The sequence below is a fragment of the Littorina saxatilis genome, linkage group LG17 (assembly GCF_037325665.1).
Source record: "Littorina saxatilis isolate snail1 linkage group LG17, US_GU_Lsax_2.0, whole genome shotgun sequence".
Lineage (NCBI taxonomy): Eukaryota > Metazoa > Mollusca > Gastropoda > Littorinimorpha > Littorinidae > Littorina > Littorina saxatilis.
The window spans coordinates 68723498-68737413 of NC_090261.1; the positions used below are offsets into that span (position 1 = coordinate 68723498).

At 46.0% G+C, this 13916-nt stretch overlaps 1 protein-coding gene across 1 annotated transcript in view; it reads right to left on the bottom strand.

The window, feature by feature from the left end:
- LOC138952316 (neuroglobin-like) overlaps nt 1-13457 on the bottom strand; it is a 118934-nt gene extending 105477 nt beyond the window's left edge. The window contains exon 1 of the mRNA XM_070323957.1: nt 13297-13457. Within this exon, the coding sequence (XP_070180058.1) occupies nt 13297-13457 (161 nt within the window). The remainder of the gene's footprint in view (nt 1-13296) is intronic.
- Nucleotides 13458-13916: the final 459 nt, after the last annotated feature.

The following is a 13916-nucleotide window of genomic DNA, read 5'->3' on the forward strand; positions in this document are numbered from 1 at the left end:
CAGTCAAATAGGTTGAAGGGACATGAACAACCGCCAACCAGCCAACCAGCCAACCAGCCAACCAGCCAACCAGCCAACCAGCCAACCAGCCAACCCTACTTGAGAACTGTTGAACATTCTGCAAATGTTGGAGTGATTGATCCCAACGCGCTCACTGGTTGGAGACTGTTGGGGCTGGGTAGCTCAGGTGGTAGAGCACTGGACTTATGATCCTAGGGTTACGGGTTTGAATCTTGGCCGGTGTGACGTTTTCATCTTTCGCCGTGTTGATATTTCGCTTCTCGGCCTCGTTGATCTAGTATAAACTCTACACTGAACAAAAAAACACCCTTCGATAGTACTGATGAGCGACCTTGTGTACCTTACATTCATGGGGCCAAATTTGTCCAAACAATTTGTTTTATTTAACTTAGAAATTTGATTCATCTTAAAATGTTTTCCTTCTTACTCAAGGGACGTAACCACTCAGTACATGTTTTCGAAGAATTCGATATTGGGGGTAAAATCTATTACATTTTACCACCAATTTTCTTCACATGCAAGAAACTGACATGCTTTTCGTCCTTAAATAATTTCACTTCTTAATGTTACCAGGAAACAACATTTCAGTCTTGAGTATATGTCGAGGGGGAAATATGTACACAGGCGAAAGATGAAATCGTGACACCGGGACGGACAAGGATCGATTTTGAGTGCAGACTCAGAGACGGTATCCATGTCCCACCCCCGTGCCACCACAGTCGCACGTAAAAGACCGCGGTCATTCTGCCGTAAGTGCAAGTGGTTGGTTACTCTTAAACACCCATACACGTTGTTATCACATCTGAAGTCGGGGTAACACCCGGGAATATGCGCCTAATGGTTTCTTCTTCTTCTTCTTCTTCTTCTTCTTCTGAGTTCACGGGCTGAAACTTCACCGTGAAGGCGAAAAACAACATTTATCGTTTGAGGCCGAACGCAGCTTCCTGTGCGCACAATCTCCAATTAACTCTCCTTGTTGTGCCTCCCGGGCCTGGACAGAGGTCAGCTGGTAATCACGAAGACACTTAAACTCTTCATGCGGTGACAACGTTCCACAATGTTCCACAATCAAAAATCTTTACCTCGGCCATGAGAACAGCACTTTACGCGGACATCATCGTCGGCTTCTTGACCTTGCTACTTCGCCATCTTGTTCCGGTACAGGAAAAAATAATTATTAGAGAAGTGGAATGTCCACGAAATGATGGCGTCGGCGTGTCTGCAATGTTGACGACAAAAAGCACTTAGTCTGAATACATACTAAGTAAAACAATCGATTTTTTTTCTCTCACGTACACTGTGCCCAAAATCTTTAAGTATAAAGTAGCTAATGGTACTGCTTTCAGTAAGAAGTGTATCGGGGGAAAGGGTGGGAACAACTAATGACTTCATTTTCACCGCTTCTCTTCGCACCACGAATTTAACCTAATTGTTAACTGTCTAGCCTGTTGAAAACTTTTGCAACACTTTTTGTTGTTGTTCAGTGACATTCTTTGATGTTGCTGCATAATACATTCATGATATCATCCAACTTAGTTGTATGCACTAATGGAGAGACAACAATCTGTTTTGAGGAGTGAGCACACACATCTACCTACACACACATACTCACACATACACGCACGCACGAACGTACGCACGCACGCACGCACGCAAGCACACACACACACACACACACACACACACACACACACACACACACACACACACACACACACACACATGTACGCACTTTTGTCAATCTGCGAAATAAGTTCTGCGAAAAATTCCCACTCTCCACAGAAAACAGAGAGACACGAATTTGTATATGTACCCAGGTTGAAGAAAACTATTTCAAACTATTAAACTTGGTAAAAGTCTTGACAGATGATATGTGTGCATGATTTCCATGATTATTTACACGTGAAGCACGGTATCTTAAACATCTTCTGAGTGCAGATGTTCAGAGAATAAAAACGATTCAGTGGCATCGGTGAAGACAACTTCGCTTGATGAGTTGGCACATGTTAAGGGGATTTGGAGTGTAAAATAAATCTTGAAGCCAAAACACGTGTCAGATATCAAGGTTGAGTGCCTAAATTGGCATAAAAAGTATGTTTGGGTACAAAAGCTGTCGCAATAAAGTTAGTGCACAGTTCACCTAGTAGTCACCAGTAATCACCAGTAATCACCAGAGATCTGTGCAGGCTGGTAATGTGGATTAAGAGTATCCGTCCACTCAGACACATACCAAACATGTGTAACCTGGCTGAATTTGTGCTGGAAAATGGGGAATTTTTAAGGTGATTTAATGTCGATTGACTTAAGGTGACCGCTACGGAATTAGTTTATCAAACAATGCCCACTGTACAAAGAGAATCAAGGCTGTAGATGTCTGATATGTGTCCAACTGGCAGAGTGCTCTTGGCTCCTGTAAATGCCAGGACAGACCTGTGGTTATAACATACCATGGTCAGCATGGAAAGGAAGCCGCCTCTAAAGGCTGCTTTGTCGTGTGTCTTGAACGTTAATCGTCACCCAGCTATGGCTACCAGATTTGCTTCACGTGTGGCTATCGAGTTGAAGGGAAAAATTCCAACACGTCAAAGCGAGAGGCTATTTACGAGTCTAGCTGGGCTATGGTCAACCTCTGATCTTTTTTGAGGGAGGCACTCGTTCCAAAATCGCTCACGCTCATCAAAAACGCCTCCGGAGTCAGATCAGAAGCCTCGAAACCCGGTCTTTCTGCAGATGTTTCACTGATCAGTTAATCTGGGAAGACGCTTATTTTTATCCCTAAATTTTTGCATCTTTTCCCCATCCGGTTTTCTTTTTACATTTAGTCAAGTTTTGACTAAATGTTTTAACATAGAGGGGGAATCGAGACGAGGGTCGTGGTGTATGTGTGTGTGTGTGTGTGTGTGTGTGTCTGTGTCTGTGCGTGTGTGTGTGTAGAGCGATTCAGAGTAAACTACTGAACCGATCTTTATGAAATTTTACATGAGAGTTCCTGGGTATGATATCCCCAGACGTTTTTTTCATTTTTTCGATAAATGTCTTTTATGACGTCATATCCGGCTTTTTGTAAAAGTTGAGGCGGCACTGTCACACCTTCATTTATCAATCAAATTGATTGAAAGTTTGGCCAAGCAATCTTCGACAAAGGCCGGACTTCGGTATTGCATTTCAGCATGTAGGCTTACAAATTAATTAATGACTTTGGTCATTAAAAATCTGAAAATTGTAATTAAATTTTTTTTATATATAAAACGATCCAAAATTACTTTTATTTTATTCTTCATCATGTTCTGATTCCAAAAACATATAAATATGTTACATTCGGATTAAAAACAAGCTCTGAAAATTAAAAATATCTTCTTCTTCTTCTTGTCGATCACTCAGATGGAAACGCCGGTTCTCCGCGCAAATGTTGCCGTGCGCTGTAGGTCGTCCAGACTGCCATAGAGCTTCCCTTGCACCGTGGTCGCCTCCGCCCAGATCTGGCTCCTGAGGCCATCGTGTAGTGGGCAAGTCTGCAGCAGGTGTTCCGTTGTCATGCTGCCTGTTTGACAAGGGCACCGGTCTGACTGGCCAATTCTGAACTTGGTGAAAAGGTGGTGGTTCATTCGGTTGTGGACTGTCCGCAGCCTGAATATGAGGACCTGCTCAGACCTTGTGAGCAGGTGAAAGGCGTCGTTTTTGTTGTAGTGTGGGTGCTGCTGCAACCACTTTTTGTGTTGCTTGGCCTTGATGATGGTCTTGGCTTCTTTGAAGGTGGTTGATCTGTCATTCTGGTCCTTCGTAGTGCCCTCCTTTGCCAGAGTATCTGCGGCTTCGTTGCCTAGTATGTTGCAGTGAGAGGGGACCCATTGCAGCACGACTGTGTGGGCTCTGCACAGGGAGGTCAAGGCGGATGACAGGTCATTCAGTTCTTTGTCTCTGGCAGTGTCTAAGGCCTGCAGGACTGACTTTGCGTCGCTGAAGAACACAACGTTGTTGGAGGAGAGTGGACTGTGCTCAATGTGGGCTGCACCTGTCTGGAGCGCTACTGCTTCAGCCTTGAAGTTGGTGGAGTAGAGGCCGGTAGCGAGGGAGATGTGTTCTTCTTCTCGACCTCCTGGGTACTTTATGTAGATTCCGGCACCACCACTTCTGACAGCCTGGTCGGCAGATCCGTCAGTGTATACATGAGTCCATTGGCGTTGGGGGTAGGAGTTGTGGATGTGTTCAATGGTGAGAGACTTCAGTTCAGCACAGCTCTGGGAGTCTTTCTTGCCAACGCCAGGAATACTGCAGCGTATCTGGGGTCTTCCTTCATCACTCCAGCTGGGGTTTTCAAGGCATAGGGGGATATCTTTGGGTTGCTGGTCCAGGATATCTTGGTGTCTCCTTTCCAACACCCTCGTCTGGTGGATGAAGCTTCCTCTCTTCAGTCTTCCTTTTGTTGGTTGGCACAGTCTGTCTTTCATGGGGTGAGTTGGCAGTCGTTTGAATTTAGCTGCCTGGGTGAGGAGTTTGGTGTCCCTTCTGTCTTCCATGGGCTCAAGGCCCATGGTGTTTTCCAGCTCTTGGATAGGGGTTGACCGCATGGCGCCAGTGATGATTCTGGCCGCCTGGTTCTGCACCTTGCTGACTCTGTCAAAATTTGACTTGGTTGCTGTGCCCCATGTTGTCACTCCGTACTCAAGTACTGGTCTGACGCTGCCCACGTACATCTTCTTGAGGATTGCTGCATCTGCGCCCCACGTTGTGCCAGTTAGCTTTTTCATTAGTGCTAACCTTAGCTTGGCTCTGGCTTCGACTTTCTCTGTCTGCTGTTTCCAGGTGAGTCGCCTGTCAAAGGTCACGCCAAGGTACGTGGGGGTGTTGTCAGCCTGCAGCGTCTGTCCGCAGAGCTTGAGGTTGGCCTTCAGTTCTTTCGGGGACAGACTAAAGATCGTGTGAGTGGTCTTCCTGGTGTTGATGTTGACGAGCCACTTCTTTGTCCAGTCCTCAAGCACTTTCAGCGCCTCTTGCATCCTGTAGTTTGCTGTTGTGATGTGCTCTTCTGAGCACCAGAGTGCAAGATCGTCCGCGTAGATGGCTCCATGGACATTTCGAGGGAGGTCCTTGACGATGTCGTTGATGAAGACTAGGAACAAGGTGGGGCTGAGGACTCCACCCTGTGGGACTCCGTCTTTCAGCGTCTTCTTCCGGCTGTACTGCCCGCTTACATGGACTTTTGCTTTCCTGTTGTTCAAGTACTGGCAAATCCACTGGAACATACATCCGGCCACGCCACTCTTCTGGAGCTTCAGCTTCAGCCCTTCCTTCCAGACCTTGTCAAAGGCCTTCTCCATGTCAATCCAGATCGTCAGGGTGTGTTTCTTGTCCTGGTAGCCATCTTCGATCTTCTGGGCGATGTATGTCACCTGGTCCTCGGTCGAGCGATGTTGCCTGAAGCCGGCCTGTTCTGGAGAAAAGGTGTTGTTCTTCTCCAGATGCCAAGTGAGCCTGGTGTTGATCAGCCGTTCCATGAGTTTGCCCACGCAGCTAGTGAGGCTGATGGGTCTGTATGAGTCCACCTTCGCTCGGTCTTTGCGCTTCTTGTGGATCGGGGCCATATCAGCTTCTCGTCAGACTTGCGGGACATGGCCAGTCTTCCAGCTGTTGTTGTAGAGCTTCAGTAGCTGTGTTTTTGCCCTTGTGCCTAAATGTAGAAGCATTTCGTTGGTGATCTTGTCTGGCCCTGGCGACTTTCTTTCATGCAAGGCTTTCATGGCATCTGCCAGCTCCTGATGGTTGAACGGCTTGTTCATGTGTTCCTCTGGCTGATGCTCATTGGAGGTTCTTCTCTCCTCCTGTATCTCTGCTCTTCTTTCTTCTGGTACAGTGATGTTGCTGACTTTCTCGTAGTTGTCAATGAAAAGGTTGGCAGCCTTTCTTCCTGTCAGCAACTCTTGGCCCTGCGAGATGGTGATTGTCGCTGCTCTTGTGTCGTCGCCGTTCATGGCTTTCGTCAGCTTCCACAGCATAGCGAGAACTATAATGTACACATGTGGTGCGCTTTCGACCCAGAACCGCGCAATGCTACCAGTGTTTGCGGAAACCGGGAATTCCAGTGTTTCCTTCTTCTTCTTCTTTGGCGTTCATGGGCTGAATCTCCCACGTACACTCCTATTTTTGACCCGGGAAGGATTGGGGTTTTTTTAACACCCGTCTTTACCCATCGTATTTACCCCGCCATTTAGGCAGCCATGCGCCGATTTCGGGGGATGCATGTTTCTATAACACGCCGAACTTTGACATGGATTACAGCATCTTTAGTTTCTGCGCGCACTTTCTTGGTCTTGTACTCACAAGGCGAATGGGGATAAGGCACTTGCAGGTCTGCACATAAGTTGACCTCGGAGATGGGAAATGTCTTCACCCTTAACCCACCAGGCGCGGTCAGGATTCGAACACTCAACCTTTCATTTTGCATGAGAGGTCGGCGTCTTATCCACTAGGTCATTTCATTCGTCACTCCACTTTTTACATTTAGTCAAGTTTTGACTAAATGTTTTAACGTAGAGGGGGGAATCGAGACGAGGGTCGTGGTGTATGTGTGTCTGTGTGTCTGTGTGTGTGTGTAGAGCGATTCAGACTAAACTACTGGACCGATCTTTATTAAATTTGACATGAGAGTTCCTGGGTATGAAATCCCCAGACGTTTTTTTCATTTTTTCGATAAATGTCTTTTATGACGTCATATCCGGCTTTTCGTGAAAGTTGAGGCGGCACTGTCACGCTCTCATTTTTCAACCAAATTGGTTGAAATTTTGGTCAAGTAATCTTCGACGAAGCCCGGACTTCGGTATTGCATTTCAGCTTGGTGGCTTAAAAATTAATTAATGACTTTGGTCATTAAAAATCTGAAAATTGTAAAAAAAATATTTTTTTTATAAAACGATCCAAATTTAGGTTCATCTTATTCCCCATCATTTTCTGATTCCAAAAACATATACATATGTTATATTTGGATTAAAAACAAGCTCTGAAAATTAAAAATATAAAAATTATTATCAAAATTAAATTGTCCAAATCAATTTAAAAACACTTTCATCTTATTCCTTGTCGGTTCCTGATTCCAAAAACATATAGATATGATATGTTTGGATTGAAAACACGCTCAGAAAGTTAAAACGAAGAGTGGTACAGAAAAGCGTGCTATCCTTCTCAGCGCAAGTACTACCCCGCTCTTCTTGTCAATTTCACTGCCTTTGCCGTGCGCGGTGGACTGACGATGCTACGAGTATACGGTCTTGCTGCGTTGCATTGCGTTCAGTTTCATTCTGTGAGTTCGACAGCTACTTGACTAAATGTTGTATTTTCGCCTTACGCGACTTGTTTTCGTTTCTTTTATCATCATCTGTGAAGATTGATGAGATAGAAATGATGATAATGTGGATGCAATTGAGACTACGTGTTGAAGGGAAAAATTCACAGACCGAGAACTGCTGCATCTGCGGTGTTGGCCAGGTAGTTGCGGGTTGGCGCAAACTGGAGTAAATGACACTCGGCTGTCAGTGTGGTCCCAGCCTTTTCTATTAGAACCATAGCACTTCCACAATTGGGAAAAGCCGGCCGTAGCCCGTAAAACCCAAATGACTCTGATGGGATTCAAACCGACGACCTCCCGGTCCACGATAGCTATTGATTTTAAGTATATGTCCAAGTGAGAGGATGCTCTTAATTCCCTGTGAAAGCCTGGGGAGATCTGTGACGAGATTAACAAGAGAGAAGAGAATTTGTATTGTCCTACAGGCTAAATATTTCGCCTCTTAAGGACAAGATATATGGGTTATACCATTATTCGAGTTTTACGCCCTCTCGGCTTTTGATGAGATACACAAGTGTATGCGTGTTTAGGTAGTATCAGCCATCTGCACTTATGGCATAATGACCGAGGTCTTTTACGTGCCACTGTGGTGACACGGGGGTGGGACATGGATACCGTATTTGGGTCTGCACATAAAGTTGACCGAGAGAGAGAGAGGGAGAGAGAGAGATAGAGAGAGAGAGAGAGAGAGAGAGAGAGGGAGAGAGAGAGAGAGAGAGGGAGAGAGAGATAGAGAGAGAGATAGAGAGAGAGAGATAGAGAGAGAGAGAGAGAGAGAGAGAGAGAGGGTGGGGAGGGTACACACACAGAGACCGAGAAACAGAGAGACAGAGGGGGGAGGGAGAGAGAGAAGGTGTGAGGACAAGAGAGGGAGAGGGAAGGCGGGAGGGACGGAGGGAGGAAAGGAGACAGAGACAGACAGACAGACAGACAGACAGACAAACAGTCAGGCAGGCAGATAGACAGATAGACAGACAGAAAAAGAAAAACACACATTCAGACAGACATGGATGCAGAGTTAGTGCATGTATTTGTTTATATATAACCGTCAGCGTACTTTTAACCCAGTAGTGGCCGCTAGCTTGGTCTTATTACTAAAGTACGGTAAGTGCTCGATCAATCAGTAGATTAATCCTAGATTCAGCCACAAAGGACAGCTAAGTACAGACAAGACATCAGACAAAAACAAAAATAGTCAGACAATTGTTATCGATTTACACTATGCTTGGTACCGAAATCATCCATTTAGTATAAGTAAATATCCCATGACCTCCCTTCTTTGTCTCTGTTACTTCAGTATGGGTATATATGTTGTATTTTTATAGCTCAATAAATACATCATGGACTCCAAAAAATATATGATAGTGCAGATTCCGATTTGGGCAAAGAACTACTTTCCTCCCGACCTTTGACCTCGCGCCGAACAATGTGACACATTTGTATGAAGTTCCAAAATCGTATTGCACGACTCAGAAAACCATATCAGTTGCACGCAAAAATGAATCTCAGAACTGATCTGATGTATGGGATGCAATAAACAAACGTTTCTTTCATTATGAAAGCAATGCAGATCGAAAAAAAACGAACATTCAACTTACAAGATACCCAGATGCTAGCGAACCAAAACAAAAACACGAGTACCCTCCCTTGCATCGTTAGCAGACGACTTTTGAGAGTCTGTCAGTAATGTGTTTGGTGTGCGTCTTCAGTTTCTCTGGCAGTGTCGGTGTGGGAACTGACAGAAGCTAGGGAGCACAGATAATAGAAGCCCTGTCACATAGACTAATCACACAATCAATACACATTTGGCTCATGTTTTAAATGACAGTTTCGAGTTTGTTAGTCAAACTCAAAGCAACAACACTATCACTGGTGACATGCGTAGCGAGACCGAGAAGCGTCCTTACCTGGCACGGTTTGGCTTCGCTATCAAACATTGGCTGTTTCACGTGTTTTGCGAGCAAGTCTACTCTTTTGCCTGGCTCTGCAGTAAGTCCACATTGGCGATGAAGGTATCCAAGAACTTAACATGTGTGTATTTTTCCGTAATCCAGTCATATTCCTTCAAAATGCAATCAATCGGCGGTGACAGACGTGTCAGCAATTCGCGACTTCAACTCGGTCCCGTTTTCCTCACACCCATACCAGTTTAGGTTCATCCATCCAAACACACTCGCAAAACAGTTTATCACGTAGATACATTTCAAATAGGGAGCAAATGGTTAAATCTAAACCTACATATTTGTTCCCTAAAATTTGCTTCTCTGTCAATAAGCCTAATTGTATAATAACACGTTCGAGAAAAACAACGTGGAATCGATTCTGAATCGAGTAAGCCAAATGGGTCCCAAACCCGTTTCGCCCGTTCTGCCGACCTGAAACGCAAAACAAAAGAATTGTGCGCTTCAACTAAATTAATTTTTATACGACTTCATTACTTTCTTGCAACTTATGAACCTTTACTTAAAGCTTTTAAATGGTCTGAAAGTAGTGTTACCGCGTACTTATCGATGCACTCATTCGTTTTATTTTTTCAGCGACGGTCACTTAGTTTAAGGTTGCAAAAGGGCTAAGTCTCGCTGGCACCACTGTTTTACAGTCCACAGATCGCAACAGTGCCGCTAGTAGTCTACACTTTGTGTTTGATGGTAGAATGGGATATACAGATTACAACACTCGAGGTTTTTTATATGGCTTGTATTTCAGTCAAGACCCAGCGGGAATATCAAGCGAGAGCCACTCGCCAGAGGCTCGTGTCTCCCGATGATATTCATCCGCTGGGTCTTGACTGAAATACAAGCCATATAAAAAACTACTCGTGTTGTAACCTATACGTATATAAGATATATATATATACAAAAATAAACGTTCTAGCGGTCGTTGCTTTATGTTGTTGATGGCCACTCTCATCCGGTGTCAAGGACGGTACCCGTAATACTCGTAATACCCGTAATACCCATAATAACTCGTAATACCCGTAATACCCGTAATACCCGATCAGAGAGCCAGCATAGAGGGAATAATGCATGGTGCTGGACCCTGTTGAAGACACTGACCTCTCGACAACAGGTGCCTTCTGGGTGAAAGATCAATTTTTGTTTTGTTGTTATTCAAGGATGTGGCAGCATCATGACCTGAAGGCCTTCCTTAATTGGGCCTGAAGTTCACTTCGCAAAACTTCGCCGCGAATGTACCCGATGCTCCCCAGCATGTCGTAAGAGGCGACTAACGGTTCTGTTTCTCCTTTTACCCTTGTTAAGTGTTTCTTGTATAGAATATAGTCAATGTTTGTAAAAATTTTAGTCAAGCAGTATGTAAGAAATGTTAAGTCCTTTGTACTGGAAACTTGCATTCTCCCAGTAAGGTCATATATTGTACTACGTTGCAAGCCCCTGGAGCAATCTTTTGATTAGTGCTTTTGTGAACAAGAAACAATTAACAAGTGGCTCTATCCCATCTCCCCCCTTTCCCCTATCCCATCTCCCCCCTTTCCCCGTCGCGATATAACCTTGAATGGTTGAAAACGACGTTAAACACCAAATAAAGAAGACTTCGCAAAGACTCCGCCGCGAAGTCTCTTTACCGACAATGTAGTGCCAAAGCGTCCTGCAGCGGGCTTCGTAAAGTTGACTTCGCGAAGAGGACTTCTCCCAATGAACATCAGGCTTTATGGTCATGTCTAGCCTTGCTAATCGAACAACTATGCATACAGCCAAAAACTAAAATAAGAACCTGTAAACAAATCCTGAAGTAATGGAAAAAAGAAGAAGGAGAAGAAGACGAGAAGAGGAAGTCTGCATTAAGGATAAGGATGAGGATAGGATTAATATAGTCCTTTGAGGCTACCCTCATGGAAATTCGGGCTGCTCTCTCCCTGAGCGAGCTGCCATACGTACAGTATACGGCGCTACCCATTTTATTTCCCCCTGAATGCGCGTATTCACGTTTCCAAGCCCTGAGACTTTCGCTGTGAACTTGGGGTCTTTATCGTGCGCGTGCGTGCACACGTTGGTGTTCGGACACCGAGGAGAGTCTGCACACGTTGGTGTTCGGACACTGAGGAGAGTCTGCACACGTTGGTGTTCGGACACTGAGGAGAGTCTGCACACGTTGGTGTTCGGACACCGAGGAGAGTCTGCACACGTTGGTGTTCGGACACCGAGGAGAGTCTGCACACGTTGGTGTTCGGACACCGAGGAGAGTCTGCACACGTTGGTGTTCGGACACCGAGGAGAGTCTGCACACGTTGGTGTTCGGACACCGAGGAGAGTCTGCACACGGGGGTGTTCGGACACCGAGGAGAGTCTGCACACGTTGGTGTTCGGACACCGAGGAGAGTCTGCACACGTTGGTGTTCGGACACCGAGGAGAGTCTGCACACGTTGGTGTTCGGACACCGAGGAGAGTCTGCACACGTTGGTGTTCGGACACCGAGGAGAGTCTGCACACGTTGGTGTTCGGACACCGAGGAGAGTCTGCACACGTTGGTGTTCGGACACCGAGGAGAGTCTGCACACGTTGGTGTTCGGACACCGAGGAGAGTCTGCACACGTTGGTGTTCGGACACCGAGGAGAGTCTGCACACGTTGGTGTTCGGACACCGAGGAGAGTCTGCACACGTTGGTGTTCGGACACCGAGGAGAGTCTGCACACGTTGGTGTTCGGACACCGAGGAGAGTCTGCACACGTTGGTGTTCGGACACCGAGGAGAGTCTGCACACGGGGGTGTTCGGTCACCGAGGAGAGTCTGCACACGTTGGTGTTCGGACACCGAGGAGAGTCTGCACACGTTGGTGTTCGGACACCGAGGAGAGTCTGCACACGTACGGTGTTCGGACACCGAGGAGAGTCTGCACACGTTGGTGTTCGGACACCGAGGAGAGTCTGCACAAAGTTGACTCTGGAAAATAAATCCCTCGCCGAACGTGGGGATGGAACTCACGCCGATAACGACAACTGGTTTTTTAAGCCATCGCCGCTACCGACTGAGCTATTTCCCCGCCCAATTATAGAGTTGTGTTGGTCTTTCGCAGCACAAACTTTCCCCTCGTTGCATAACTACGCCATTTGAAAATACCGGCACGGTTGGCCTAGTGGTAAGGCGTCCGCCCCGTGATCGGGAGGTCGTGGGTTCGAACCCCGGCAGGGTCATACCTAAGACTTTAAAATTGGCAATCTAGTGGCTGCTCCGCCTGGCGTCTGGCATTATGGGGTTAGTGCTAGGACTGGTTGGTCCGGTGTCAGAATAATGTGACTGGGTGAGACATGAAGCCTGTGCTGCGACTTCTGTCTTGTGTGTGGCGCACGTTATATGTCAAAGCAGCACCGCCCTGATATGGCCCTTCGTGGTCGGCTGGGCGTTAAACAAACAAACAAACAAAAAAAGCCATTTGAAAATGACGCTCATTAAAGAATGATTATGCATTCACCTTGATCAAACTAATACTATTAGGATATATCTGATCAGAAACCACAATTAACCGGGGAAAAACCCAACAACTGCATCAGGGTCCTATTTCAGTCTGCTCTGGGGAAAAAATTACGGCTAGAAGCAAACCGCGTCGAGGAATAAGGCCACCTAATTATAAAGCTGATTTCATCATAAACAAAATCTTTAATGAATCCCAGCTTTTATATACAGATGTCAGTACAAGATTCAGAGAGGCAAGCTCTCAACTTACACACACGCACGCACACACACGCACACACACACACACACACACACACATGCACACACACACACACACACACCGGGCACACACACACACACACACACACACACACACACACACACACACACACACACACACACACACACACGTCACAAAAACAACGAGGAGCAACCGTTACTGGAAAATATCCAAACCAGCAAAATAACCAACCAATTCATTAATTCACTCAATCAACTACAGTACAGGAAAACGAGATGCACTTACTTGAGGAAGACTGTGACTCCGAGTGTAGGCAGGTCCTCTTTCATAATTTCCCACGTGTCCTGTACCACCTGTATCTGTTGGGGCGTCAGGTATTTGTTTAGGAACTGAGCCTTGCTTCCCCCTGCGCGGTCCAGGCAAGCGACAGCCTGGGTGTTCCCCATGGTTCTGGGTTCGAATCCTGGCCAGTTACCACTGTTCTGATGAACTTCGCTGTAAACGGGTTCTGGGTTCGAATCCTGACGAGTTGCCACAGTTCGAATGAACTTCGAATCCTGGCCAGTTACCCCTGTTTTTATGAAATTCGCTGTAAATTGGTTCTAGGTTCGATTCCTGGCAGGTTACCACTTTTATGCCAAAGTTCGCTGTAAGCGGGTTCTGGGTTCGAATCCTGACGAGTTGCCACAGCACAGTTCGAATGTACTTCACTGTGAGCGGGTTCTGGGTTTAAATCCTGTTCCGTTACCGCTGTTCTTGTGAAACTCAAGTTCAATATAAGTGGGTTTTGGGATCGAATCCCGCTCAATTACAACTCTTCTTTCAAACTTCACTATAAGCGGTTCTGTGTTCAAATCATGGTTAACCACCACTGTTCTAACTTACGAATTTCAATGTCAGACGGT